The 27,068-nt window shown below is 43.4% G+C and overlaps 1 protein-coding gene across 1 annotated transcript in view; it reads left to right on the top strand.

The window, feature by feature from the left end:
• LOC138526943 (cholesterol 24-hydroxylase-like) overlaps nucleotides 1-27,068 on the top strand; it is a 309,716-nt gene that overhangs the window by 201,536 nt on the left and 81,112 nt on the right. Inside the window, exons 11-12 of the mRNA XM_069637836.1 lie at nucleotides 7,772-7,856; nucleotides 16,580-16,690. Of these exons, the coding sequence (XP_069493937.1) occupies nucleotides 7,772-7,856; nucleotides 16,580-16,690 (196 nt within the window). The remainder of the gene's footprint in view (nucleotides 1-7,771; nucleotides 7,857-16,579; nucleotides 16,691-27,068) is intronic.

Below are 27,068 nucleotides of genomic sequence, written 5' to 3'. Positions count from 1 at the left end.
GAGGTGGCAGTAAAAATAGTAGATCTGCAGTTTTCGTAGTGTTCGTGGCTTTTAGCATCTTATCGAAGTAAACATCTTGGCCAGAATTGCTGGACGATATTGGGTGAGTGGCGATGGCAGGTAAGAGTGCCTATCATTTGCGCAGCCACCTGACATCGCTTGCGGGAAGCAAGGCTGGCTTATTGAGCCCTCCATGAGGTGATGAACCTAAGACTGACAATAAAAATACGGCCTCCTCCAATCAGGAGGTAGTCAGGGCTTGACCGAAGATAATATGGTCACAGAGCTATTGCTACAGCTGGGCGACCCTCCACTAATATCTATCATGGCAGGGGGTAGGCCGAGGGAAACTTAAACATACAGTGGCCATGAGCACCACTCTAATAGCGGGCCATAAGATTACAGACCTTTTCCTGTCCCCATTACCAGCACAAAGCTCAGACCACTATTCCCGCGGCATGCAGTAGATTCTCAGGAGCACACCAGCATCAATGATTTGAGCATGCTGGAACTGAATGAGGAGTTGGATTGCTTCTCCCTAAATCTCGACCAAAGAGGGGAGCGAGTTGCGTATGGTGATGGAGATCTAATCCAGGATGATTCTGCGGTCCTTGTACAAGAAGACCTTTGCTCTAGCACCCCCTCTATGCTAAAAGAACTTTTATCTTCTAGGGAGGGTGATCCTCTACATCACACTTTGCGAGAGGCGGATGAAAGAATAAATCTGACGTCTCCCGTGATTTATGCCTTAAACTCTGAATTGAGTGCACTTGTGAAACTCTATGACAATATTCGGGATGAGGTCCGAGGACACTATATCACTCAGCAAAATCAATCTGAAATTGGAACTATTGAATAATCTCTCGCACGTCGCAAAATCTATCATAGAACATACTAAAATTCAGGGAGCTGTTCCCAAGGTTGGGGTTAATGCTGGGGGTATTGGGGCTTTGCAAGGGCAGAAGTCATGCCCAAGGAAGGCAAGCTCTAAAAAGTCTCTAGAGTCAAAAGCAGCAAGATGTCGCATTGCCCTACCCACGGATCATACAGAGCAGAGGGGTTAGATTAAAAAAAAAAGAAACAGAAAATCCAAAAAATCTGACAAAAGAAATTCTCAGAAGTGTCTTCATTCCCTTCATTTAACGAAGGCAGCAGCTTCAAAAGCTTTGGGTAAAGCTGCAGGCTCTGTATCTAAGCCTGGCCAGGATGAACAGCCTAAAGGGGAGGGGTCGTTGTTAACAGCCAAAACCATGGGTCCTATTGTCTCGCAGGAAGGCACATTACATTCAAGAATTCACTCAAACTCCCTTTTCCAAGCTGGTTCCCCAATGTCTCTTATCATTCTTAGCATAACTTGAAATTAGCTTACAGTGGTTTTCACAGATTCGGCTCTCTTTATATTCTTTATACTGCCCCCATTGGGACCACAAAGATGCTTGCCGAGTTCCTTTCGGCTCTCCAGTGCCACACCTTTGAGAAGCTGGCCAGGGAATTGTGGTTCAAAGTGATTTACTGGGTTTTTTCAACTTCACATTCTACGCTGTGCTCGGTTCCCCGGAGGTTACCAGGTTTCTTTCTGACGAGAAAGGGTTGGATTCTCAGCTTTTTATAAAAGAGAAGACCACGACAAAGACAATGATTTTCTTCTTATTTGAAAGGGGAGTGTTGACCCTGTGGATTGAAAGGACTGGACTCTTGGCATTATCAGGTGTCGACCAATCATAAGTTTGGAACAGTCTTTTGATAGAGGGTGATTGGTTTTTACTTGGAAGACCAGCCCCGGATAATTCTGGGGTGTGCGCGCAGGAGGGCTTCTATTTCCCACATGCTTTGGGATGTTACGTCTTAGATTGTCCTCGAAAGCCCCCTTAATGACTCTGTGCCTGCCAATGATGCTCCAGAAGACACCTGGATGGTCTTCTGTTTGCTCGGCAGAGTACGAGAAGATAACCTCTTAAATAACATTTTTGGGGATTTGGGGTTGGAGTTTTAAAGACAGACACAATTCACAACCGCCGAGGTGTGTATTACTTCTTTGTTAGTTAACCATTCTCTACACTTGATTTCTTAGTTAACCGTTCTTCATACTAGCATGTTGTTGCCTGTTTTCCAAGGCTCTCTTAGCTTTCCTTTGTATCCCTCCTAGACTTTTAACAGCTCCTGTTACCTGCTCTTGTAGTCTGGATGCTTCACTGGTTCTGCCTGGGAACTTTTGACAATCAATAGTTTTTCTCTTGTTGGGTGTTTCTTTCATTGGCCCTGTACTGTTGGCTATGGACTTGACCGTACCTTCAGTGTGGGTCGTTCAGCCACTACCACTCTGGATGCTTCTCAAGCCTGTCGGTGCGACTTTGCGACAGGCCGGGGATAGGAGTCTCAGCACAGTTGTCGGACCGCACGATCCACCCACTACAAGTCACGCCACCAAAACCCAATCTCTGTCCTTCCGTTTGGGCCGGTTCCCGGCCGACTGATACTCTTTCCGGGGTGACTCATAAATAGCATACGTTTGTTTTGCCGGGGCGTTGCGCCAATTCTCCTCTTTTTCAGCGTTACTCTTGCCCACCACTCTTGCCAGGTTTCACTTGTCTACTGTTTAATGTTCTGCCTACATGTGGGACGCCGTCTCCACTTTCTGCTTATACTTCGCCTACTGCCAACACCTAGTCGGCCTCCGAGAAATTCTTGTGTGTTCTCTTGAACCACATTCTCTATGTCTCTTCCTAAAGCCTCTCAAGACTTCCTTCGGTCTCTCCCTCTGAATGGCCTCAATCTCCAGGATTCCAATTCTATATTCTTTGCTGCCTCGCTCTCTGTCTCCATCTCTCTTCCCCTTGTCGTTTGTTTCTGGGGTCTTGATATAGCAGGGTCCACCCTGGCGTAATGTCAGTTGCATTGACTACAGCTGGTCGAGCATCTTTCCCGCTTAACTGCAGCATTCTCAAGTTTGTCTTCATCCCTGTACTTGTCACATTAAGATTGTCTGACCCTGCACAATAATACATGGTTTCAGAAATAAGTATTGCAAAAAGAGGTTTGGGCGATGTTACTACCTTATGGGGTCGGAGTTAAAGGGGCCATGTCCATGATTCTCATCCTTGTCCTTAGGAGGGGAGTTCCTCTCCATGAGGTCCTCCCGCATTTTGCCACCCCTTGGGGGCCTATTGGTTAGCGGCTGCACCTCCCTAGCCCTGGGGGAAAAGTGACGGTATCTGAAGTATCGTCACATAATACATCAACGTTATCACACAAACTGTCAACTTTATCTTTAGAATCTTTTCACACCTTCCTTATGAATAAAATTGGGCAATTTTGCAAGGGAGGGCCGTGTCTGCAAATATCCACACGTCCCCATAAGTATGCTGAACTCGTACAAAATAGGAAATAATTTGAGGTAAGAGATTAAAGAAATCCATTGTTCATAAAACGGGGTAGAATTGAAGGAGGAAAAAATTACAAAGTTGAAGCAAGGGTATACAAATTGGACAAAGGCATATATGTATATGCTAATACAACGAGATGGTGAATACATGTATTTTTTGGTGCTATATGAAGGGAATATGGCAATGTCACAGAATGCTTGCGATGGGGGGCAGTGGTCCCTAACAATATCGGAAGATTGGATCTCCGAAATTATACAGCATTCATCTTAATTTGCGAGCTCCATGTCCCAACGGTTTATGCAACAGGGTGATGAAGCTTGCACCGACAATTATTATACCCGTTTTTAAGAAGGGAGATTGGACTTGTCTGGGTAGCTTCCACCCCATAGCCCTCCTAGACACGGATAGTAAGATTTTCTCTGCAGTCATTTTGATAGAACTTGAAGAATGGTTGCAGAGAACAAATTGTCTTTCCAAATGTCAACAGGATTCCGGAGGGGCATGGGGACAGAGGTCATTGTCCTTGTAATAAGTTCCCTCATAGAAGATGCGCATAGGAGGGGGGCTCTCCCGCTATATGTGGGATGTGTAGACCTATCTCAAGCATTTGATATGGTGATAGGTCTCGGTTCTGGGGTAAACTAAATAAAATGAGTCTGCTTTTGACAATCCTGATCCACCACCATGCAAACACTTTAGGGCCTCATCACGAGTTGGGCGGTAACGCCGGCGCTAATAGCGCTGGTGCTATCTGCCCTACCGCCAAACCCACCGGCGCTATTAGCGCCGGATCACGGGTTTGGTGGAATTGGAAATCCCCATTCCCCATTGAGCCCATTCGGGAATGCCCCATTCCCCATTGGGCTCAATGGGGAAATTTCACTCTCATACCGCCGGCGGATTTCCCGCCGGTGGTATGAGCGCGAATTTTCGGCGGATTTCCCCCCAGCTCAGAGCTGTGGAGAAATCTTCTGAAGCCCTGATTTGGCAGACCCTTAAATGTGGCGGTAACAGCGCTACCGCCGGATTTAAGGGCTACCGCGAAACTCGTGATGAGGCCATAGTGTTAGGAAGGATATGAAAGGCTCCCTGTAAAAAGTGATACCTACTAGAAGAAGGCTAAAGGAGGGGTACATTTTGGCCCCTGCCTTTTCAATTTATATATGTCAGACTAAGGAGATTATTTGTGCCCCATTGAGTTTGTTCCTCCTTAAATTGCGAATGAGCAAATTTCCTGGTTATGTTATGCCGACAATTTTCTCCTTTTAGATCGGACTTGAGTAGTTCTACAGCGTCTAATAACTAACTTCTATGAATATACTAATAAGAATTGTTTGACGATTTATTGACAGAAAACAAATGTTATGTGTTTCAATGGCTCGAGGGCAAGGCCCACTAATTACAGTTGGCATCTGGGGGGTCCAAATTGGTGGTTGTTGATAATCTAAGGTACCTGGGTTTCACTTTTGTGAGAGTGTCCAATCGAACAGTGCTACGATTTAAACTACTTGAGAAGGGGACCCAATTTGGGACGCAGATGTAATTTATTGTGCAAAAGTAATGCAGATTTTCCCTAACTCCTCTTAAGAAGTTCTATAAACATAAAGTACTGCCAGCGCTTTTATATGGTCCTAGAAATGTGTTCGTTTTCAGAGGACTTTGAATTTGGGAAATTAGAAGGAAGAATCTGGTGAAAAGGCTTTGCATCCTCCAATTTGTGTACCGATTGTGATCATAAGGGACGAGTTAGGGTTATTATCGATGCATGCAGCAATTATTCGGAAAGCTATCTCTCTTTACAGGACAGTCCTTATGGGGAAGGAAAATTTTCTGTACCAGGCGCTTGGCTCACAGATTAGCAAACCTGACTCTGGCTGCTTGAGCCATTTCAAAGGTAAATGTTTAAAAATGTTGGCAATGCTGAATGTAGACAGTGAACATTTGATCATAAATCCAGAAGAAGTCAAGAAGAAACTCTATGAAGATGACTTGTAATTCCAGAAGTGCGTATACATTGTTTTTTGGCTTGAGTATAGTGAGTTATCGGTTGGATTCCATTCACACGTACACAAGCAAATGCTCTGATGGGCGATACATGAGAACTTTTTTGAGATTGAGATTTAACGTACTGCATACTAGAGAATTACTGTTTATAAAACAGCTCACTGTTGATAATATTTGCAGGTTTTGCTCTCAAGAAGTCGAATCCCTGAAGCACATCTGTATGTGTTTGCAGCCTCTGAGAGTTAACATTTTTTCCAAATTTGTCTATACTCTGGAGTATCTTAATGAGGAATCTTTTTGGTATAGGATTTTTAGCGGTCAATCAATATCATTACTAATAGCTGTTTCAATTCATGAATTTTAAATGGAGTGGAAGGTCTGATTTGAAATATTTTGTCTTAGCTGATTAATGTATACAAGCTCAATGCTGATGCAACATTTTCTCATAATGCTTACCCTTGTGAATTACACATTCATGACTTTTTATTTAAAGATATTGGATGTTATTATGTTCTCTGGGGTGTTGAGGTCTTTTTTGAGATGATGAATTGATTTTATATGATGAACTAGCAGTTGTACCCTTGCTTCGCAATTCGTACAAAATAAAAGAAATTAGACAAAGTTATATTTATATTTGATACTTTTTACATTGTCTACACCATGGAACCTACCCACATGCCGAATTTTGGGTTTGTAGCATGCTGGGAAGTATGCTGAACATTTCGAACAGACACAACACACATCCACAAATGTCGCTTTTATATATAGATAGAGCTAGATTTTTAATTGTAATGATTTTTATAATAATTGTGTTAACTTGGTTTTGTTACGGTATTTGAGAAATCAATATGATAATGTAAAAATGAAATTGTAAGAAGCCACTATGTTTTTAACGTTTGTATCCCTGTAGGGTAGGGAGGTGCAAGCGCTTTCTTTCAGTACACGGAACAACTTTTTTTAAGGGGGTGAAAATGTGGGCATCTCTGATGCCAATGCTCTCACACACTTTTTGAAGTAATGCCCGAAGAGTCGCAATTGACCACTTTGCGCATTTAAAAATAAATGCATAACAGTGCTATGAACTACTACTGTACATTATCCATGACAATCCTCAGTGTGATTTTGGAAAAAGGAAATAAAAAAACGAAAAATATTGGAACTGGTATTGCTGGGATACTACAAGCTGTATTCCAGGAACACCACGACCTTTTCCACTAGGGCAGTAATAAACTTTGAATTGGGCAGAGTTTAAGGAATGCTACCAGATGTAGTGGTTATTAACTCTAGCACTATTCCTGCTCCAAAATCTGCACCCTCTCGTAATGAGCCCTATAGAAATGTGAATTCCCGAGCATATGGGAAGCGATTGGCAAGGGGGAGGCAGGGCGTGCATCAATGAATGTCACTAATCAACCAAATAGTCTGATGTGCGGTGGGGAGTGGGCAGGCTAGGAGGTAGTTATTGTAAAATGTTTTTGAGGCAAGAGGCGATAATATCTGTAGTTTTTCTGAATGCGATTAGCTAAGTGCAGCTGCTTATGTCAGCAGAATAGCTTAATTTCAGAGCTACAGGGTTTGCATCAAGCATCTCCTGTGGCTCTCCCCTAAGTGCATTGATTCTGCGATGATTAGCTAGTCGACAGGTTGCAAGGGCCTGAACGATTTGCATAGATTGTCTCTGGAACGCGGGGTGGGCTCAGGCACACTAGGCACTTGAAGGTCAGTCTGAGGATCTTGATACATACACACAGGGAGGCAGTTAAGTGTCCACGGGATTGTAGGTTTATGACCCCTTTAATTTAGCCCTGTGATGAGGCTGGCATCAGCCCTTTGAGCCTTCTGCTTATTCGCCGGAAAGCGTGTGTCCCGCTTCCCACAAGAGGAAAAAGAAATATCCATTTCCATCACTATAGGTTCTGATTTAAGGTTTGTTATGTAACTGCATAGAGGTAACACTTGTTCCCACTGACCTTCTAGGTCTCTGAATACTGTCATCTAAGGCTGACCTTTGGCCACATCATGTACAGCATTTCCAGTGGCCTTTCATTTTATGCAATGTCCCTCTCAGTACAGGCCCCAAACAGTCAAGATTTCAGTACAAAGTTCAGCCGTTCCAGAGTCACTTGCAATGATGCTCCAAAGCAACCTTGCAAGTGTGCCACTGTGCTGGGCACCAGGGATAAATAAAGGTTGGAAAGTGTACTGGTGTTTGCACATTTATGGCTGCAGACAGATTATTCAAAGAGGATCCTTTTGTAAATAGGGGCTTGGGGTTTGGCAGTGGGAACAGTACTGCCGCCAACACAACGGTATGTGCTTAAATCGACTGAAACACATACACTGAAGAAAGAGAGATACTTAACTTATTCTGCATTTACCCACAGGGTGCAAGCTGAAGTAGATGAGGTTATTGGCTGCAAGAGAGACATTGAATATGAAGACCTTGGCAAACTGCAGTATCTGTCACAGGTAAAACATGAAAGTATGCTGCAGAATCATTGGCATCAAGTGGTGTTTTTACAATCAATACCTACCACTGCCCAAGCCAGTGATAACAAAGGGATCCCAAGAAGGTTAAAGGTACCTTAGATAAGATGCTTATGCTCTTAAATAAATACAGAATGAAATTGTCATCTTTTATAGATAAATACTCAGGTTGACCTACCAATGGCAACATAGGGGTTTTAACATTAGCAACTATTCAGTCTCGTTAGCTGAATAATTTATAAACGATTGGAAATATATATATATTTAACCTTTTGAATAACATTAAGGCACTTTTTATGTTAATCTCTAAATACCCTTATTTTAGTTAGCTCTGCATTTATAGCATATTGTAATCCTATAAGAGTTAAACAGAAATGTACTGTATCATTGGAAGGAGGATAATAGGAGATATGATGACAGTAAATGTTTGGTTGGTTCGTTTTTTTACACTTTTTAATCCTCTCGCCCATATTGGTTGTATATAAATTAAACAATAGAGGAGCTACTAAGCATCCTTATATAAGGCCATTTTCTATTTCGATTTTGTCTGAAAATCCTTTGTGATAATCTGATCCGAGATCAATGTGGAATATAATTAAATTAATGAAGATTAGCTTTTTGACGTGTCACTATTTGCTAGTTTTTGTCAATAAAGTATACCTTTCCAATGTGTTTGCTAAATTAATAAATACCCAATAATGTAGTATATTTTTGGCTTGCATATATTTTAAAATAAGATGGGTTTCCGCTAATAAGTTATTCATAGTCGATACCACTTTCATAAAACCAGTCTGTAGAAGAGAGATACGTTTATTTTCTTGTTTTGTCGGCAAATCTTGTAATATAATAATTCTATAATTCATTGGGTTAACTCTATCCCCTTAAATATTGACGACCATCAGAAGTTCATCTGGACCAGCTGTCCTCATTATTTTCATATGTTGGATGTATCTTACATTCAGTATAATTCGTCACTTTATAATCTCACTTAAATTATTCAACAGGTTATAAATCTCTTTAAATGAATCTCACAACCTTGTTCTAGAATTATTAGGGTTTTTAACTACATCACAGGCCACTTGTCCTCTCTTTACAGTTTGCCCAAAGAAATCCTGAATTTCCATCTTTAGGTGCCTCAAGCAGTTCCTTCCACTTTATTTTTTATCTCAGTATACTTTATTTTTTCAGATGATAATGCTTTTTATATTATTGCTTTTTTTCTTTAATTTGTACATTAGGACCCAAAAAGCCATTCTCAAAAATATATCTCAGAATTTAATATTCTACTTCAAATTGTTACTTAGTTATCATATATGTTTTATTTGTTTTTTTTTTACAAAAAGCAACATTATGACTTTTTGTAACCCAGTTTTTTTTACATATTTAACAACTTTATCAATAATATGTACTGTCACGAATCTCAGGATGTTGTCACTGCTTCCGCAGGGGTCCCTTCCTATGAGGCCAGGGAGGTGAGGCCACTACCTGATAGGCCCCGTGGGGGTGATATTCAGCGAGTGGATCTCATGTGAGAGGAAACCCCCTGTGTGAGCAGTGATGGCTATTGTGGGAGAACACAGTATTCATCCAGCCCCTACACTTTTCCTTCACCCCCACTCTCTCCATCCCTACCCTCTTTTACCATATAGTTCTGTAACATACAGGATGTAAGAAGAACTGAGACGAGAAAGAATAGGGGAAACTATCATGAAAATCCAAAACCAGAAAAGACTGAGCTGAGGAAGCGGCGCGGATCCGCAGGGATCATCATAAGAACTTACCTGACCGGTCTAGCTTTCAACTGTAGACCTTAATGGGAACGGACATAAAACTGACAACTGACTTACCCGATGCTCTGGAGAGGAACCGTGACAGGGACTGAGGCTCGCAGATGTGTACAGCAAGAGCAGGGCACAGAGATCCTGAAGGGGCGTTCCCCACTGGACCCACTGAGAAAACCGAGAGGCTGGCTTCGGGAAGTGCCTGTAGCGCAACACTAGAGGAACACGTGGTCTGACGAGAAGGGAGATGCCGAAGTGGGCCTGAAGCCACTGTGTCAAGCTGTGAAATGCCCCAAAGTGCCGGCAAAGCAAAAAAGACACGAGGAAGCCGATGACCGACTGGAGGACTGCAGCCAAGACCCTAAACGTATTTGGGTGGTTTAGCCTATGGTTGGGCATCCCGAGAGGGTGCAAGAAACCATGAGAAGCATAGTGGATGAAAAGTGGGGGAGAGAAGGTAACCCTTATGCAATATTAAGATAGACTTTACCAGACAATGGTAACAAGGGGAATAGGGTTGGGGTCCTTATGAGAAAAGGATATATCAAGTAACAAGAAGGTCTAATCTAATTCATGGCAGTACTTGGAGGGAAGGCAATTGAAGGCTGTCACACAAGAGAAATCATAGAGAGAACTGTGAGAGAAATACATATGAAGGCAGTACTGAAGCAAGTCTGTGAACCATAGAGAGAAATGTGTGAGAAATACATATGAAGCCAGTACATTGCAGGGGAGTAAACCAAGTCTGTATGTGAACCATAAAGAGAACTGTGAGATAAATACATATGAAGACAGTACTTGGCAGGAGAGTAAATCAAGTCTATGTGAGATCAAGAAACCATAACGAGAAATGTGAGAGTGACATATCATATATGAAGACGGTACTTGGCATGGAAGTAAACCAAGTCTACAAGTGACAACAAGAGACCATAAAATGAACTGTGAGAATAATACAGAGAAACACAGAACATGGCAGGCGAGTAAACCAAGTCTGTGTCTGGGACTAAGAGACCTGCTAGTGCCTTGTAGGAGGAACCCAGGTCTGCCAACCCAGTGTCTGGGACCCACTAAGATTTGGAGAAGCATTCAAATTCCTCTTCTTTGTTACAGTGCTTCGTGAAAGGAACTAGTTCTGCCAACCTGGGTCGGGGACCCCAGAGACGAGGCGTCAGAAAGGCAGATCGGGAACTGAGACATTTCCCACCAATTGTTGAATTGCGTCATAAGCCTGAACGAGGCTGGGAAAGGCAGACATCCCCCAGCAGTTGATTAACTGTACCAGAAGCCAGAGGAAGGCTGAAGAAGGGAAACATTCCCCTAAAACTTGATAAGCCCCGACCTGTCTTTTGGTCCAGGGGAAGGAAGTCCATCCTCTGGGCTAGGTAGACCTCATTTTTATTTAGTTTAACTTAGAGTGTGAGGGACAGAGCTAGGATTCTGACATTGGACTTTTTGCTTTGGGCATCCTGACTGAGACACTAGTTATTTTGGTAGAGGCAGGGAATCCCCTTTTGGAGCTAGGGAAAGATAGGGTTTTCTTTCCATGTTCTCACTTGAATAAAGGTTTATGCCAACCACTACGGCCACTCCATGTCAGAACCTTTTTGTGCGCCCATACAGTACATAAATCGCTATACTTCGGATGTTTAAGAATGGTGCCTTTCAAATTAAAATAATTTAAAGACTTCTCTCATGGCCTTTAGAATTTTGTCTGACCACACTAGCTTACTGTAATTTGTATGAAGTAAATTATCCTCAGAAACAATGGTGGAGCTTTTGAATACTTGATCTCCCGTGTTAAAAAGCATGTTATTATATACTGACCACTTTCCAAGACCAGCGACAATACAAAAGAGTACAGTAATATATGCGAATGTATCAACAGGAGTAACAAATATGGTCTAAAATTGTTTTACTTTGCAATTTTCCATATGTTATCTTTGTAGGATTCTCTTTGGAAAAGCAACATCCAGAAAACATAAATCAAGAGAAGAATAGAAGTTTAGAAATACTCCCCACCCCCCATGAGTTATATTTGTATCTGTCTTGATAGATCTAGGCCTATTCCTGCCATCATCATTTCAGTTTATCATCAAGTAGATTGTTCCTACCCAAGCATTTAAAGCTCCAAGCCAGTATTATGGAATCATATCTGAATTTAGTTATTTACTCTAAATACTCCATTCATAAATTCCAAAATAGTATTGCAAATATAGCATGGCAGGAGAGAATGTGTTTATTAAAATAATGGCAGGGTTACTGGCATACACATGAGTTATCCTTAAAGTATCAATGTCATGATCTTAATCTGCTTAAAGTCTAATGCTGTGTGCATTCTTTCCATAATCATTTGCCAACCACTAAGGAGGACACCTGGAGATTTGACTCTTGGTTTCTAATGACATTAAAATGTTGCACTTAAAACATGTTGGGTATTCACATTTTCTGTAAACATATAACATCATAAGGACTTAATACATCTTGGATATCAACATTCTTTACCTCCTGTCATATTCAAAGTTTATAAACATTTGGCATCTGCAGCAACCTGATTGCTACTAGGGACATTGAAGTAAATGAAATTGCAAAGTCCCTGATAGCCAATACTAATTCGGGAACATTATCCAATACTTTTCTCTTTTTTACTTGGCTAATATGTTTCTTCCCTTGACTAATTGCAGTAGTTTTGAAGGTATTGAGGTAACAAGCATTGTATGTTTTCTTTCTTTTTTCATGATCCATTCCAATTTTAAAAAGGCACGTTGAATCCTTCCCCATACAGGAGTTAATTACATTTTGTGATGAAGCATTTCTTATCACAAAAGCATGAATTGCCAAGGTGCCTGACTGATCTGTAAATTGTCAAATCAGGTTCAGTATTGCATGGGGGTAGCTCAAAAGAGGTTCTGGGCAAATCCCACTATTCTCTCTCAAATGCAAAGGACACTTTGTCCATACCCTTAGTTGTAACCACCCCAGTTGGGTAGTAATATGCACAAATTGGATTAATTTTAAAAGATTAATACAAAATATCCTTCCGATTATTTAATATTTACTTTAAAAAACCCAATATCATGCCTGGTCTTCATCCATTTAAGTAATGGTCTCTTCTTAAGTGGCCACATTCATTTTGTGGCAACACACATTTACTAAAGGCTTTTCCAAGGCTATTGAAGTTATACAAATAAATAGATAGGTTTCTTTTACTGCGCTTCATACCAAACTCTAGCATATGAGCGCAGTACCAGGACAGAGTACCAAACTCATGCTGCTCAGTGTAGTCTTGTTTACAAGACCAGCGTGTTGCACCTGAGCTATCCTTCCAGGCTTATACCTTGTGTTTATTTAACAATGGAAGCAGTTATCTGACTATTCATTGACAAATCTTCCTTTTATCCTAATTGATAGTTTGCCTCCTCATACATCACACTGGGGGTCATTCCGAGGTGGGCGGTAAGGGGTTACCGGCACCGGTAAGGATGCCGGTGCCGGTAACCCCTTACCGCCCTATTCTGAGGTTCCCTAGCGGGACCCGCTGAGAACTTTTGGTCAGACCAGACGTCCTTAGCGGGTCCCGTTAGGGGACCAGGACGAAAATAACAGGCCGCTATTTGCGGGCCCGTTATTAGCGCCTTCCCCATTCCCATTGAGCCCTATAGGGGCTCAATGGGAATGGTATTCGGCATGGGGACTTACCGGGTCCGCATAGGTCGGATGTCCCGCTATGTCCCCATTCCGCCTACCGGCACCCGAGTTTGGAGGCAGCCATGGTGCTAATAGCACCATGGCTGCCTCCAAACTCGGAATGACCCCCACTATGTTGACAATTCCTCCAAGCCCTCTTACTCTCCTGAATTTCCTTTTACATGGATTTTTTTATTTTTCCCTTCCTTCATTGTAACCCTTTTTTATTCTTTCAATTCTTTATCCTCCCTTTTTCTTTGAAGAATCAGGAGTCCAGCTCATTTCGGAGTTTTTTGTTTGATTTTACACTAGATTCCAGAGATTACATTTTTTGCAGATAAATTCAATTTCATTTTTGCAGTCCTGGAAAACCCTACATTACTCTCTCTGCATTTGTCAACTATCCCGTGATTATACTGCTTGGAAAATACCCATGCAAACATTTCCTAATAATTTTCTTACAGGTATTTTATAGGAGTCGTATAAGAAATGTGTTATAAGATCTTTTCCGAATATTATATTGTAGTTAACTAAGGTCTGTGTGTGGCCCAACTGACACTTCTTGTAATTGTGTTTTTTTTTAATCTTTCTTGGATCTCTACTCAAACAATCACTTATTTATCTTCTGAGCTCTATAATAGTAGTTGCTAATATTATGCAAATTATTGTTACAGAGTGTATTGAACACAGAAGAATGATAGACTAGACAGGCCATTCCGTGGTTTGAACATGTGACTGCAGATTGCCTACAGATGTCGGAGTCAAGCGCTTAACTGGCTGAGCATCTTCATGGAATGCCATCTATGATATGTTCTAAAATGGTTCTTTTACAAATTAGTGCACCGGCCTGTAAGACCGTGGTAATAAGAGCATTTCTTTTCTGTTCCGAAACGCTCCGGAAAATATGTCAGTTTTCCCTTTCCATGGCAGCCATTGAAAATTAATGTAATAAGGTAAACAAACAAAATGACAGCCATGGAAAGGGAGAAAGGACTACATGTAGTCCCTTCTTCCTTTCCATGACTGCCTGTCGTGGTTCGGGCGCCCATGCACTGGAGACAGAAGTGTTTCCAGAGCGTCTGCTCCCGAAATGGACAAAAAAGAAGGTAAGTGGGGTTGGGAGGGCAGGTAGGGGATTCTTTGGATTTGAGGGTGTGGCGGAGGGAATAACACTTACCTCGATCCCCGGCGGGGGATGATGGCAGCCTCCAGCATGTGGTGGCTAGGAGCGGGGATTACCCCATTCCGAGCCTCCTCATTGGCTGAGTGGCTGCCACCCCCCTTCCCACCAGGGACAGAAGGGAATGGAACATGATGAGGATAGGGATTCCCAGTCGGGTAACGCTCCAGTAAGGGCCAATGGGATTGCATGTTACAATCTCATTGTCCCTCGCCGGGTTCTAATAGCAATAGCCCCCTTGCAGGGGGGGCATTACCACTTCAGGTAGTGCCCGAGGCCTTCATTAGGCCCTGGCTTTGCTCGGGCCTGTAACTATGGGCCCCGGGGCATTACCTAAAGTGGTAATACCCCCATGCTCGGGGTCTATTGCTTAAATAGACGTGTCTAGCTACCCACCCTTTTCTAGAAGGAAATTCATAGGTGGGAGATCAATTTATATGGGATTAGTTCGAGGCTAGGTTTGCTGTTGCCTGACCATTGGTTTCATATGGCTGATCAGTATATGGTTATGAAGTAGCCCCGTTCACTGCACAAAGTCAAAATAAAGCCAAACCATTCTTTCCTGTTTATAGTCATGTGCCCTCATGAGTGGATCTGTGGGTCAAAGAAATGTAAGGCATCCAGAAAGGGGAAGCGATAGTTCAGCAGTCTTTGGTGGAGAGAGAAGACGTGCAGCACAGAGCAAGCCATGTAGGAGACCATTGGTAGTACATGGCAGGAGGCAGCAGCATTTCTAAAAAGCCAAGGCTTACCCAGATCGCATGAAAGCTGAGATACCAAGATGCGGCAGCGATGCTGCGGGAAAGAATTGCTACAACATTGGCAAGTCCTCGAAGACCTTTAAAGAAGATACTTGTAGTGGGAGTAGCGTAGAGTCCGGCACAAGCTTGTTAACGAGCATTCAGTAAAGATGACCATTGGTAAATGGGAAAGAGGGAGAGAAGTTGTTGCAGGAGCACCTGCGATACAGAGTTGGTGACAAATGAGGAGGGCCCAGAATAATTCACCTTAGAGAAATGGTGAAAGAAGGCTGAAAGAACAAGAGATACCAGAGAGGAAATGAGCAGGGTCTGCCGTTGTTTCAACAAAGTAAATTACTTTGTGGTAATTTACTTAATTTCATGCACTTTGAATTACTTAGAATTTAGTACATGTATTTGAGGGTTAAGGGGTAAAACGAGGGGCTTGGGCGCCAGGGGTACGGGTGGTAGTGAAGGGGAGGGGACGCATGGGGGAGCCCCCAAATAAAACTACAATTAAAAAATGAAATCAAAGTGATTGTAATGAAGTAAATTACCAAAAATAATTTACTTTGTTGTAATAACGCAGAGCTAATGGGCAGTTGGAAGCAAACAGACTACAAAAAGAACAAAAGAAGAAATACAAAGCAAACCCCAGCGAGAATGTTTGGAATTGTGTTTGAGACTCCAAAGGCCAAGCACAATGGCACTGACAATGGTACGTGAAACGGAGAAGAATTACACATTGTGAGTGTTGGTTCCAACACTTCAAAATCCTAGGCCAATAGCTTCTGTAAATCCAAGGGAACCAGAGAAAGATCGCAAATTAGGAGTTGTTGGTTCAATACTAGAAAATCCTAGGACACTGGTGCTCACAAATCATTAATATATGCAAGGATGTGTGAGAGGGAGGGAGAGAGGGATATTGAAAACCCGGGGGAGTGGGCCAGTGGAACTATTAAGGGCCGAAATGGCAACAAGTTGTTCCTAGAAGAATTAGGTCTTGAGTTATTTTCTTAAGCAAAGATGAGATGGGGCAAATCTGATGCGCAGAGTCCAGGTGCATGGCAGGAAAAGACAGTTCTGCAGGAGCCTTCAGAGATGTTGAGTTTTACAGCCACCCCATTGCTGCACATTAAATATGTTCTGGTACTTTGAGTCCTAAAGTAATAACGAGTATGGCGAGTAATACAATGTTATCTTTGATGACATGCAATGTCTTCATTAAGGACATAGACTAATGTTCTTATAGTGAGAGCTATACCTTGCATACTATTTACTTTAAATATTGACTCTCGTGTCTGTTCCTGACTCACCTAGGTTCTCAAGGAAACCCTGCGGTTATACCCTACGGCTCCTGTCACTTCACGCCTGCTGGAAAACGAGACAGTCATAGAAGGAGTCAAAATCCCAGCTAATGTTGTTATGATTGTAAGTCAAAAAGAGCAAATGAACACTATTGTAGGCTAGTGGTGGGTAGGTGGCAGGCCTCACCCTGACCATTAATAATTCTGAGGTCCCAATGAAGATGATGAAGAGCAAAATATAATAGTTAATTCATCGTGGACTCTTTGTTATGCATGTGTTGTTGTGGACAGATGAATTGTATTGCAGCAGTGCTATCTCTACATAATTATAATTGGTTATTTATAACACGCTTAATACCCAGAGGTTTCTAAGCGCGGACCGGGGATCGAACCTGTGTTGCTCCGTGTCGCCTTGCTTCCAAGGCGATCATGTTGCCCCTGAACTACCCTCCTGGCCTACATCTCTTCTAGCAACCACTTCTCTTTCTCCCTTTAGAGTTGCCCAGCTTTGTCGGATTTCTTTGTACTCAGCAGTTACCGATAAAATCCTCATATTAACCCTTAGACTCCACCACCAGTGTCCTACTTCCTCCTCTCCATCAGAAGATTCTGCTTTTCCTCCCATGGTGGAGGATGTTCTGGTGTCTGGTTGCTCCACCAAGGAATCAAACTCCACTTTCAGCTTCATTCCGAAACGAATCATCAGTGGTTAAGAAGGACCTATGGCGTTTCCTAACAGTTTTTTTCGCCGAATGCAACTTTGCAGAATTCTTTTGGCTGATTTTACCACTTTTTTTATCACAAAGATAGCGGGAGGAGATGCCCTCCACTTCTCAATCACTCCCTTCTATATACGAAACCCAAACTTAGTATGTCTAGGCCAGGGGTCTGCAACCTTTGGCTCGCCAGATGTTTTGCACTACAAATCCCATTAGCTCTAGCCAGCATAGTCAATGGCTAGGTGTCATGGGAGCTGTAGTCCAAAACATCTGGAGAGCCACAGGTTGCAGACCCCTGGTCTAGGCTTGTAGTAAAAATAATGGTTTAGAAAATCGGCCACAACATTTTGGGGGAAAGTGAGGACTACTGTTAAAAGCGCATCTGAAAACTCATCTTTACAGGAAATAATATTCCACCAGTCCCTCGGTCTGTTAGGACCAGTAGCAAGAGGCGGTTCAGTCCACAGTATGTGCTCTATAAGTTATCACTCAATCTGCCACCAACTTACTCATATCAGCCTAAACCTCTGCTTGTCGATTTTAAATGGTTTACTAGTTGTTTGCAGTTACAATCTATTTGTACTAACACACTCTTACCACCCGTTGGAGTGTGCAAGGTTTAATTAATTAATCTTTTTTATAATGCGCATTAATGCCAGAGACCAGTCTCTAAGTGCGGGACTGGGATTCAAACCTCTGTTGCTTTGCGTTGTCTTGCTTCCAAGACATTCGCGTTGCACCTGAGCTAACCTCGCAGAGGTTTCTAAAATAAGTAAGCTCTTAGCTTTTGCTTCAACATTTTGGGTTACTCGTCCTGACTCATGAGGATAACGAGAAGAGAAGCAAGTTCAAGCCTGTGATCCAAAGAGTGTGAGGTCTTGGACCGGTACCAAATTAAAAAAAAAAAAATCTGCAGAGAGGATGAATAATGAAACTAAAGAGGTACAATAACTTTGACTGAAATACCTCGTTAAAAACGAAGAAAGCAAAATTAAACCGACCAAACTATTATTTAAATAAATAAATAAATAAAATAAAGTAGATCAAAAGCAACAAAAAAAACGCACTTCTGAGCAGTAAGGCTCCAATCAGGTCAGGGGAGAAGAGGAGGGTTGGCAATGCCGGCAGTGCCTCTGTTTTCAAGGTATACCATTATAGACGGAAATGGGTGCATGCAAATGAAGCGGGCTGAATTGAACTGGGAGCTGGATGGTAGAAATCTCCAGCACTACAGAATCAATAAGTAACCAACACATATTTTTAACCCCTTAAGTGCCAAGGACGAGTATGCACGTCCTTTTTGCATAGACTTGGATAATAGCCTAGCACAATACCCTTTTTTCAGAAAACAAGTCAAATAGTACATTTAGCTATTTTTACTTTCTTCATTTAAGATCTCTATATTTTACCACTACCATTCTAGTCTGGTTTATAAGTCCATGGAAATCATGACACAGAGCCATTGGATCATCCTGCTACCCCTGGTGCCACTCGAGTCAGGTTGATGGCAAAGCTTAGTCGTGTTCAGGATTCAGATGCCATTCTGTGAAGCAGACAACGAAATGCCTGCAATGGAATGACGCTGCATTGCTTGTAGAAATCAACAAACACAAACTCATGTGCATAGGGCGCTTTGATTGTTTGCAGCTGCATAATGATCTTGCAATGGCCACATTTGAGACACCTCTTCTCCTCTCTTCATCCCTGGCCTCCCAGTGGACTCGACTAGTTGGACTGTTCGATGCCTCTCCTCTGGTAACAGCCCCCCCCCCTTTGCCTACTCCCCACATCCTGTGCAAGTGTTCACCCCTACTAGCATAGCTCCCCTGAGGTGTTAAACCGCTCTTTTTGCCCACTGCTACTTCACCCTCTTTATATTAACCCTGCGGTCGCTCCAACTTCTACCTGGCGCAAGCCCTCTGTTGTTGGAGTCTTTGGATTGTCGCCCCTTAATTGCTTGGTTCCTGCTCCTATGCTTTACCACTCCTTCCTGTAGTTTCTCATATTACTCTGTAAAGTGCTCCATTGCTTTCCAAAGCGAGGGTTTGGCTGAATAAATAATAATATTGTACCAATAACTCCCATATTCCACCTGCCTGAGTCCATGGTGGAGGCAATTCCCCCACGCATGCTTCTTCAAACCTGTTTACACCCCACATTGCGAAACACCAGTCTATTCCACAGTATCACTCTTTCCATCCCTGTCCAGCACATCCATACTTTGGGGATGGGTTATTTCCCACAGTGACTATCTATGTGCCACTTGGCTATAATAAAGCTAGTCTTTGGCAGATGTATGGTGTATCGGTTAGCCTCTGTGTCCTCCCACATCCCTAAGTGGTTCAGCCCCACTTGTTCCCTGTTGTCCATCCCACTAGCTCTCACACCACTGTAAGGGCTTTGTGCCAGTATTTCTTGATTTCAACACAGCCCTGTATATCAGGGATCACAACCTTTGTCTCTCAAGATGTTTTGGACTACAATTCTCATCAGCCCTGGCCAGCATACTCAATGATACGGGATCGTGGGAGTCGGTCCAAAACACCTGGGGAGCTCCAGGTTGCAGAGCACGGACATATATTGTGGAAGAAATTGACCCTCTCTGTTATAAATATTACACTTCAAATGCTGCAACTTAATCAATAGTGAATGAGCTAGGTTTCGAGCAGTGTACGATGTGAAGATACTTATTTTAAATCAGCAAAGCTTTGAGTGACAAACTTTGCTTTAATAAAATGCTTTAACATTGTTATGTTAAGTTGATTTATACTGCGCAGTGTTACCATTGGCATGGTCTCCAGGTGCTCACGTGGCTCTGTAAGAAAGAGGGTGGTTTGTGGGTTAGTGGGGGAAGTGGGATAGGATAGCAGTTGTACTCTTCTGTTGATGCTTGCAGAACCAGGAAAAACTGGCGTCTGTACATGCCGGCTTTCTAAGTGAGTTCTGATTGTGTGCACTGGCCCATTGTATCCAGAGGGGTAAGGCCCAGTATCTGGGTTGTTTGTTGTATGCGGATGATTGTTATGTTGGATGTGTGTTTTGTGTGTAGTTTGGCTGGCCCTTAAGCCAAGTGTGATTCTTGGGAAGTATGCGGGCAGGGAGCAGGGTTGATTAGTACTTTGGCTAACCTCAAAGTTATTCTAAGTGCAATATGTTGGCTTCCCTCAAAAAACTCTTCTAAGTGCAATGGATTGACTTCACAATGCATTTTAGTGCAGTGTATTTGCTACCCTCATAAAATATTCTGAGTGCAATATATTGGCTAACCTCATAAAATATTCTGAGTGCAATATATTGGCTAACCTCATAAAATATTCTGAGTGCAATATATTGGCTATCGTCACAATTTATCTAGGTGTGATACATTGGCTATCCTAAAAACTTTTCTAAGGGCAATATATAAGCACCCTCATAAAATCTTCTATTTCCAATATATCGGTCACCCTCCCAAATCTCCTATACATTGGTTTTCTTCACAATTCGTCTAAGTGCAATCCATTTGCTTGTCTATTGTTTAGTCTAATGGAATAGAAGATAAGGGGTGGCAATGATTGACACGTGTGCACACTCAACTGTATTATTGGATGATTTTTCTGGGTAGTAGCGTGATTCTTGTGTTAATGGAAAGGGGTCTCTTTTGGCGAAATCGAAATAAAATCTTGAGATTCAGTGATTGACAGGTCGGTAGCAACATTTTCTTTAACAGCTGCCAGAAGTGTGGACTACTCTTCGGCAGGCTCCTAGTTTCAACCATTTGAGAATAAAGTACTAAACCCATTTCTGTGTAGGGCATTCTGAAGAAACTGGCCAACATCGCTCAAATGACTGCCTTTCTGACTGCAACGAAAGATTACAACTAACTATATTGAGAAGGCAAAACATTATTTATAAAGAGCAAACATTACCAGAACAATCCAGTTTCAATGCGCTGAACAATAGGACATACAGGACAATGAAGGAAAATAACACACTACACAATCAGAATAACATAATAAAATAGTAGCGGGAGCCCGCATATATTACGCCAACCTAGCTCTCTCTCTGGGCTTTCGTACTCTCGCTCTCTCTGACTCCATGTCTCTGACTCTTTCTATGTGGTTGAGAGTCATGTCGTCATGTACGTGTGTGCTAGGGCCATCCAGCCTTTGCTGACAGTTGCGTAAAGGTTCTATGTGATAATCCTGAATATTGATGGCTGTGTGCATAAAAGACCGATTTCTTTCAGTCGATTTGGTGCAGCCTTCAAATGCAGGATTATTAGGATTCTGAGGGGGGTTCACCTCCTCCAATTCCCCTGGCAATTGATCCCCCACCCGCCCTCACCCTTTCCTGCACTAGCGTGAATTTCCTTTAACTTTGGGGGTTTCATCCCTGAAATCCCTTTGCTCCCCTGCCCCCTCCCTGCTAAAAATATTCCCCCTCAACCCCACCACAGACACACACTTAAATTTAATCTTAGCCATTCCCCTGCCGCCTCCCTTCCCTGCCACAAACGTCGCTGAGGGCGTAATAATAATTAGGTTGCACTTGCCTTACTGTCTTACTAAGCAGAGCATGTTATCAAAACCTAAATCACCATATGAATTATGTATTTTCTTATTGAAGGTTGTCATTCTAGGATGGACAGTCTCTTAGACTTTTATTGAACCCTTTGGAAACACCCTTACTAGAAAGGATTCGGGTGGCTTTGCATAAAATGAAAGAGCATTTTAAGAACATAAGGATGACCACAGATCATTATAAATGACATATAGGTCTGCAATAATAGGATTGTATGCCTGAATCCCTGGGCGTGGTGCTCATTAAATTTTTCACACCCCTCACCCAAAAATGTAAATGATGGTAACACTGAACCATATATGGTATGATATAGGATATGATAAGTAATTTATAACGTGCCTGTACACAAGTGTTTCTCGGCGCGACAAGACAAGGAGGGGAAATACAAGGGGAACAAAACAGCGATCTTACTAGGCCTTGTGCCATTCAGATCGTGCAAGTGCAGGGGGAAAGGGAGAGTGCAATAAGCAAAGCTCAAGTGAATGCCGCCAGGGTGGCCGGTTCTAAGTAAGTGCCAGGAGGCAGGCGACTGTAGGGTTGCACATAGAGTCCCTACTGAGCGCTGGCCCATAGGCAGTGCATCGGGCTACTGGTCATGAAAGGAGCCTGTTCCCCATAAGATTCAGAGGGTGGCCAGGTAACCGGTTAGTGCAGCAGACAACAACATCAGCAAGGGAGAGAGATAGCGAAAAGCAAGGTCTTGAGTTGCTTTCGGAACCTGAGGTGGGCCTGCTGAAGGTTTGAGAGAAGCAGGGCTATTCCAGACGGAGGCACCAGCCGAGGAGAGAGATCGACCCCCCCACTCTCAGCCTGGACAAGCGTCTGACCCTCAGAGAGTTGGACGTGGATGAACAGAGGGCTCGAGAAGGAAAGTGTTTAGGAGGAGGGAGTTGAATGTAGTGTGGTCCCCGGCCCCAGAAAGTCTTGGGGACAATGCGCAGGGTCTTGAACTTGATCCTTGCAGCCACCGTGAGCCAGTGGAAAGATTTCAGGGCTGGAGAGATAAGATCTCTGGGCTTGAGGCCAAGGACAAGTCTCACAGTCCTGTTCTGGATTAGTTGCAGAGGGGGAAGAGTAGAGGCAGGCGGATTTAGAAAGAGGCTGTTTCAGTAGTCCAACCTGGAGAGAACCAGGGCTCTGGAGACAGTGAGCTTCTGGGGGAAAGTGAGAAAAGGAAGAATAACTCTGAGGAGGTGCAGCTGGTAGTGGTATTCTTTGAGACGTCCATGATGTGAGGCGAGAAGGAGAGGGTGAAGTCGAAGATGACACCAAGGTTTTTTGCCTCGCCGGAAGGCTCAGGTAGAGGGCTCAAGGAGGGCAGTCAGAGTGAAAGAGGGAAAGCGGGAGCAGGGTTCCCAATGATGAGGATCTCAGTCTTACTGGCATTCAGGCAGAAATCATTAGAGGCACAACATTCCTGAATCGCGGATAGACAATCAGGAAGGAGCGAGAGAGGAGAGGAGGCTGAGGGGAGCCTGGAGGAGAGCTGAGTGTCATCCGCATAACACTGAAAATTAGGAGAGAAGATAGAGGTGACAAGTAAAGGTTGAAGAGCCTGGGCGAGAGGTTAGAGCCTTGGGGAACACCACATGTGGAGAGAGAGGCGGTGGAGAGAAAGGACCCGTTTTGGACCTGGGAGGGTCGATCAGAGAGGAAGGAGGTCAACCAGGCTAGAGCCTGATCCGTGATGTCCAGGTTGTCACTAAACGATTGATCAGGATGGAGTGGTTGGCCGTGTCAAAAGCAGACGAAAGATCAAGGAGGATGAGGCCAGAGGGAAGGCTAGGGTCGATATTCGAAAGCAGGTCTTCACGGGTGTTCAGGAGAGCAGTTTCCGTGCTTCTGGCTGCCCTAAAGCCAGACTGATGGTCATGGAGACAACCAACAGATTTGGTATGGAGAATAAGCTGGGAGATAGCCAACTTTTCCAGGAGTATGCCTAAGAAAGGAGTGATAGGGAGCAGGCATTAATTTGCCAGAGAGGAAGGTTTCAGCAGAAGACATCTTGAGGAGGAGGTGCCCAAGGGAGTGCTTTAGGGAGCAGGGGAAAATTCCAGTGGCAAAAGAGTAATTGCAGAAATCGGCCAAGACTGGAGTAAGGGTGTCAATGTGGTGCTTGATGGTTTTGTGGGAGGAGGAGAGCACCTGCTTGGATGATACTTTCATAGATTAGACTTGTCTAGAAACATCGTCTGGAGTGAACACAGGGAAAGAGGAGAGCGGAAGAGGAAAGGGAGAGGTGGCCGGAGAAGGGCTGAAAGAGGTAGAGGGAGAAGAAGAGGAGAGAGAGGACAGGATGTCCTGAGTTTTAGTGGTGAAGTGAGAAGCCAGTGCTGAGCAGGGGGACTGGGAGGCATTAGAAGAGTTGGAGACTGCTGCAGGATTGGACAACTCCTTGCAGATTATTAAGAGTTTGGCCGTGTTGTTAGAGGCCGCAGGGACGTGGACACAGATTGAGACAACCTGAGACTTCATACTTTAAATTTGAGGCTAGAACAGCTAGGACAACAGTCACTCCCATAAGATCCAGTAACGTTTCTATTCCCTGTGCAGAATTTTACCCGCAGGCGGGGAATTTATGCTTGGTTCTCAGTGACAGCATAAGAGAATTATGTATACAGGATAAAAAATACAAGGGATTTTAACCACCAGAATTTAATACAGTCAATCTGGAGTTTCATAGGTCAAAACATTTCCAGAGGCGAAAGCCCCTCTCACATGAAGGCTTATCTCCTCCCATCTGGACTTTACTATATTTAAATTCTTTGGGGGTTAAAGTGGTAATTGGATGGAAGGTACCACCACTGTTAGCACGTAAGTGCACTTGCTTCCTCTCCATGAATTATACCGGATGTGCAAGATGCAGTGTTGAAAGAAAGAAGAAAGGGGTTAAAACGGGTAAAATTGTGTTAACACCTTTTATTAACACTGTTTTGCATAGAAATGTTGTCTACCTTCCATTCATGCATGGCGAAATGGCACCTGCAATGGACAACATTTGCAATCAATGCACTCTGGACTTCAAAAATGTTTCCTTTAGTCAGGTCCATTATTGATACATTGTCACAACAGCCATTGTATCATTCAGGTTGCGGGAAAGATGGCATCCCCCATGAGACAAGTGGAGGGCTAATATTAGGGCCTACTTTAGATGACGATCCTCAAAGACTGACACCAGGTGGGCATTCAGGGTTTCCACAACATTCAAGAGATAAATGTGCACCCAGTACATATTGGGTCATTTGCATATGTATTGGTTATTCGAAGTGTGTGACTTGATGCAGTACTGAGTACAGCTTGCCCCCAGCACCCTTCCTGTCTCTTCCACGGACGCTTTATTCCAAATGGGAAATAGAAATATGACCTTGGCAGGAGTAAACACAGGAGCTAATGTTCTTATGATGTCAGAGTTCACAGTTCTTGCCAGGGGAACCCCTATAGAAGGTTTAGCACAAAAGTGATGAAGTGATAGACTATATTCCCACCTGTCTTCTCATTTACAAAAGTCACTGTTTCAGGCCGGATTCACAAAGAAAACCCTGAAAGCTTAAATACGACAAAGGTTTCACAAATAGGAGGGACTGTATTTTCAACAAGCTCTTTGTGAAATCGGTAGTTGCTAGCCACGTCTGGTGGCCGCGTTACAACGGTGGTGGTGCCATAGAAGGAGTGGCGGTAACAGAATCAGTGCTACTTTTACCACACTGCCACATTACGAGCTTGTAGGGAAAGTTTAGGAAAAACCGCCAGCACTTAGCTTGAGCTCTGGCCTCTTTACCTCTAACAAATGGAGGAATAATCACTGACAGAGTTACCGCACAAGGGAATTCCTCCAAACCAAATGGAGGTATAAGGGACTTCATTACGGGCAACAAGACCATTCTGGAATCTAGAGGATGTGCCTCCAATTTCGAGGAGGTATTGACAGTGCCGGCCCCAGGTCTGCCCTGTGTGAGATTTTTCGGTGCTCCCCACCCCCAACAACCCCCGCCCCCCTGCCCAGCCACACCCTCCTCAGCATTCTGAAAGCACTGGTCATGCGCACGCCGGATTCGAGGGGCTGCCGGATGCGTTAGAAAATTGTACTTTTGGCTAGGGTCTGTCACTAATCGCTCCAACCCATCACACATGCAGATCAGGAGAGGGCTCAGTTCTGTTGTTCGGCTGATACTTGTTCTCTGGAACAAGTATCAGCCGACAACAGTACTGAGCCCCCTGCTGTTCTTGTAAAGTGTGTTTAAGGGACACGCCTTTAATAGGCACTGGGCCAGACCAATACTTAAGTTTACATGACCCTGAGCCGGAGCCTCCAGCTCAGTGTCTTGTAAACTGAAGGCAAGGCGCCCTTTATTTGCTGCACGGGGGGGCGCCCATATGCTGCTGCACCCCCAGAGCCAGTGCTGGGTATTGATAACCGACTATGCCAGAATTCCGAATTCTGCCTTACTAGTACTGCGGCTGCATGTTATGTTGTGTTATGTTGCTGAGGTTTGTACCGCGCACCACTGCCTTCATTTAGTCATAGCAAAGTGCTGCGACTTAGACCCTAGTGTTGCTGAGTGCTCTGCAGCCCCTTGTTCAGGAGGGGCTAGCGTCACCCTGCACCCCCAAGTGCTTTACAATTAGGCCAGACCTCTGTTGACTGTTTCTAAGCACTAGAGCACTGACAAAGCTTTTTTTCATGCAAATATAATCATACACACAGACGCGGCAAGGCAAATTAAGATAGTTAGTATTTAAAAATAAGGTGTAAATAACTATTAGCTGAATATACTTTTAAATGTTTTTCTATTTAGTTTTAAAATCTCAACGCACGACAGAATTAGCCTCTGTACCAAAAGGAATGCAGTCTGTACTAAAGGTAGACTACAGGCATTGCCTGGTGTTTGCTAGCGCTGGCATGCCAGCACGTAACTTAGCAGCTGTTTGCTGTGTGTCAAAAAGCCCAGGCAGGCTAAGGCTCATGCACACAATGCAAAATTATAGGAAAATAAGGTTTTAAAGTGGAATTACTGGACCAGATAAAAATATGAATATAATGAGTGAAGTATGGAGAGCATGACGGGAAATGTGTTTATATATAAATGTTCATGGGTAGCAAAATGATGGAAAATTAAGCTACTGTGTATTTTTGCATAGGCTAGTGATATGTAAAGTAATATGCCATAAACGGAAAACCCAGCCATGAAGGAAGGAAGACTGCGGCATCCCTTGTAGGGAAAG

This window comes from Ambystoma mexicanum, chromosome 14 (genome assembly GCF_040938575.1).
Source record: "Ambystoma mexicanum isolate Mex_15411 chromosome 14, UKY_AmexF1_1, whole genome shotgun sequence".
NCBI classification, from domain to species: domain Eukaryota; kingdom Metazoa; phylum Chordata; class Amphibia; order Caudata; family Ambystomatidae; genus Ambystoma; species Ambystoma mexicanum.
The sequence above is the reverse complement of the archived record's forward strand: the minus strand, read 5'-3'. Positions and strand labels throughout refer to the sequence as shown.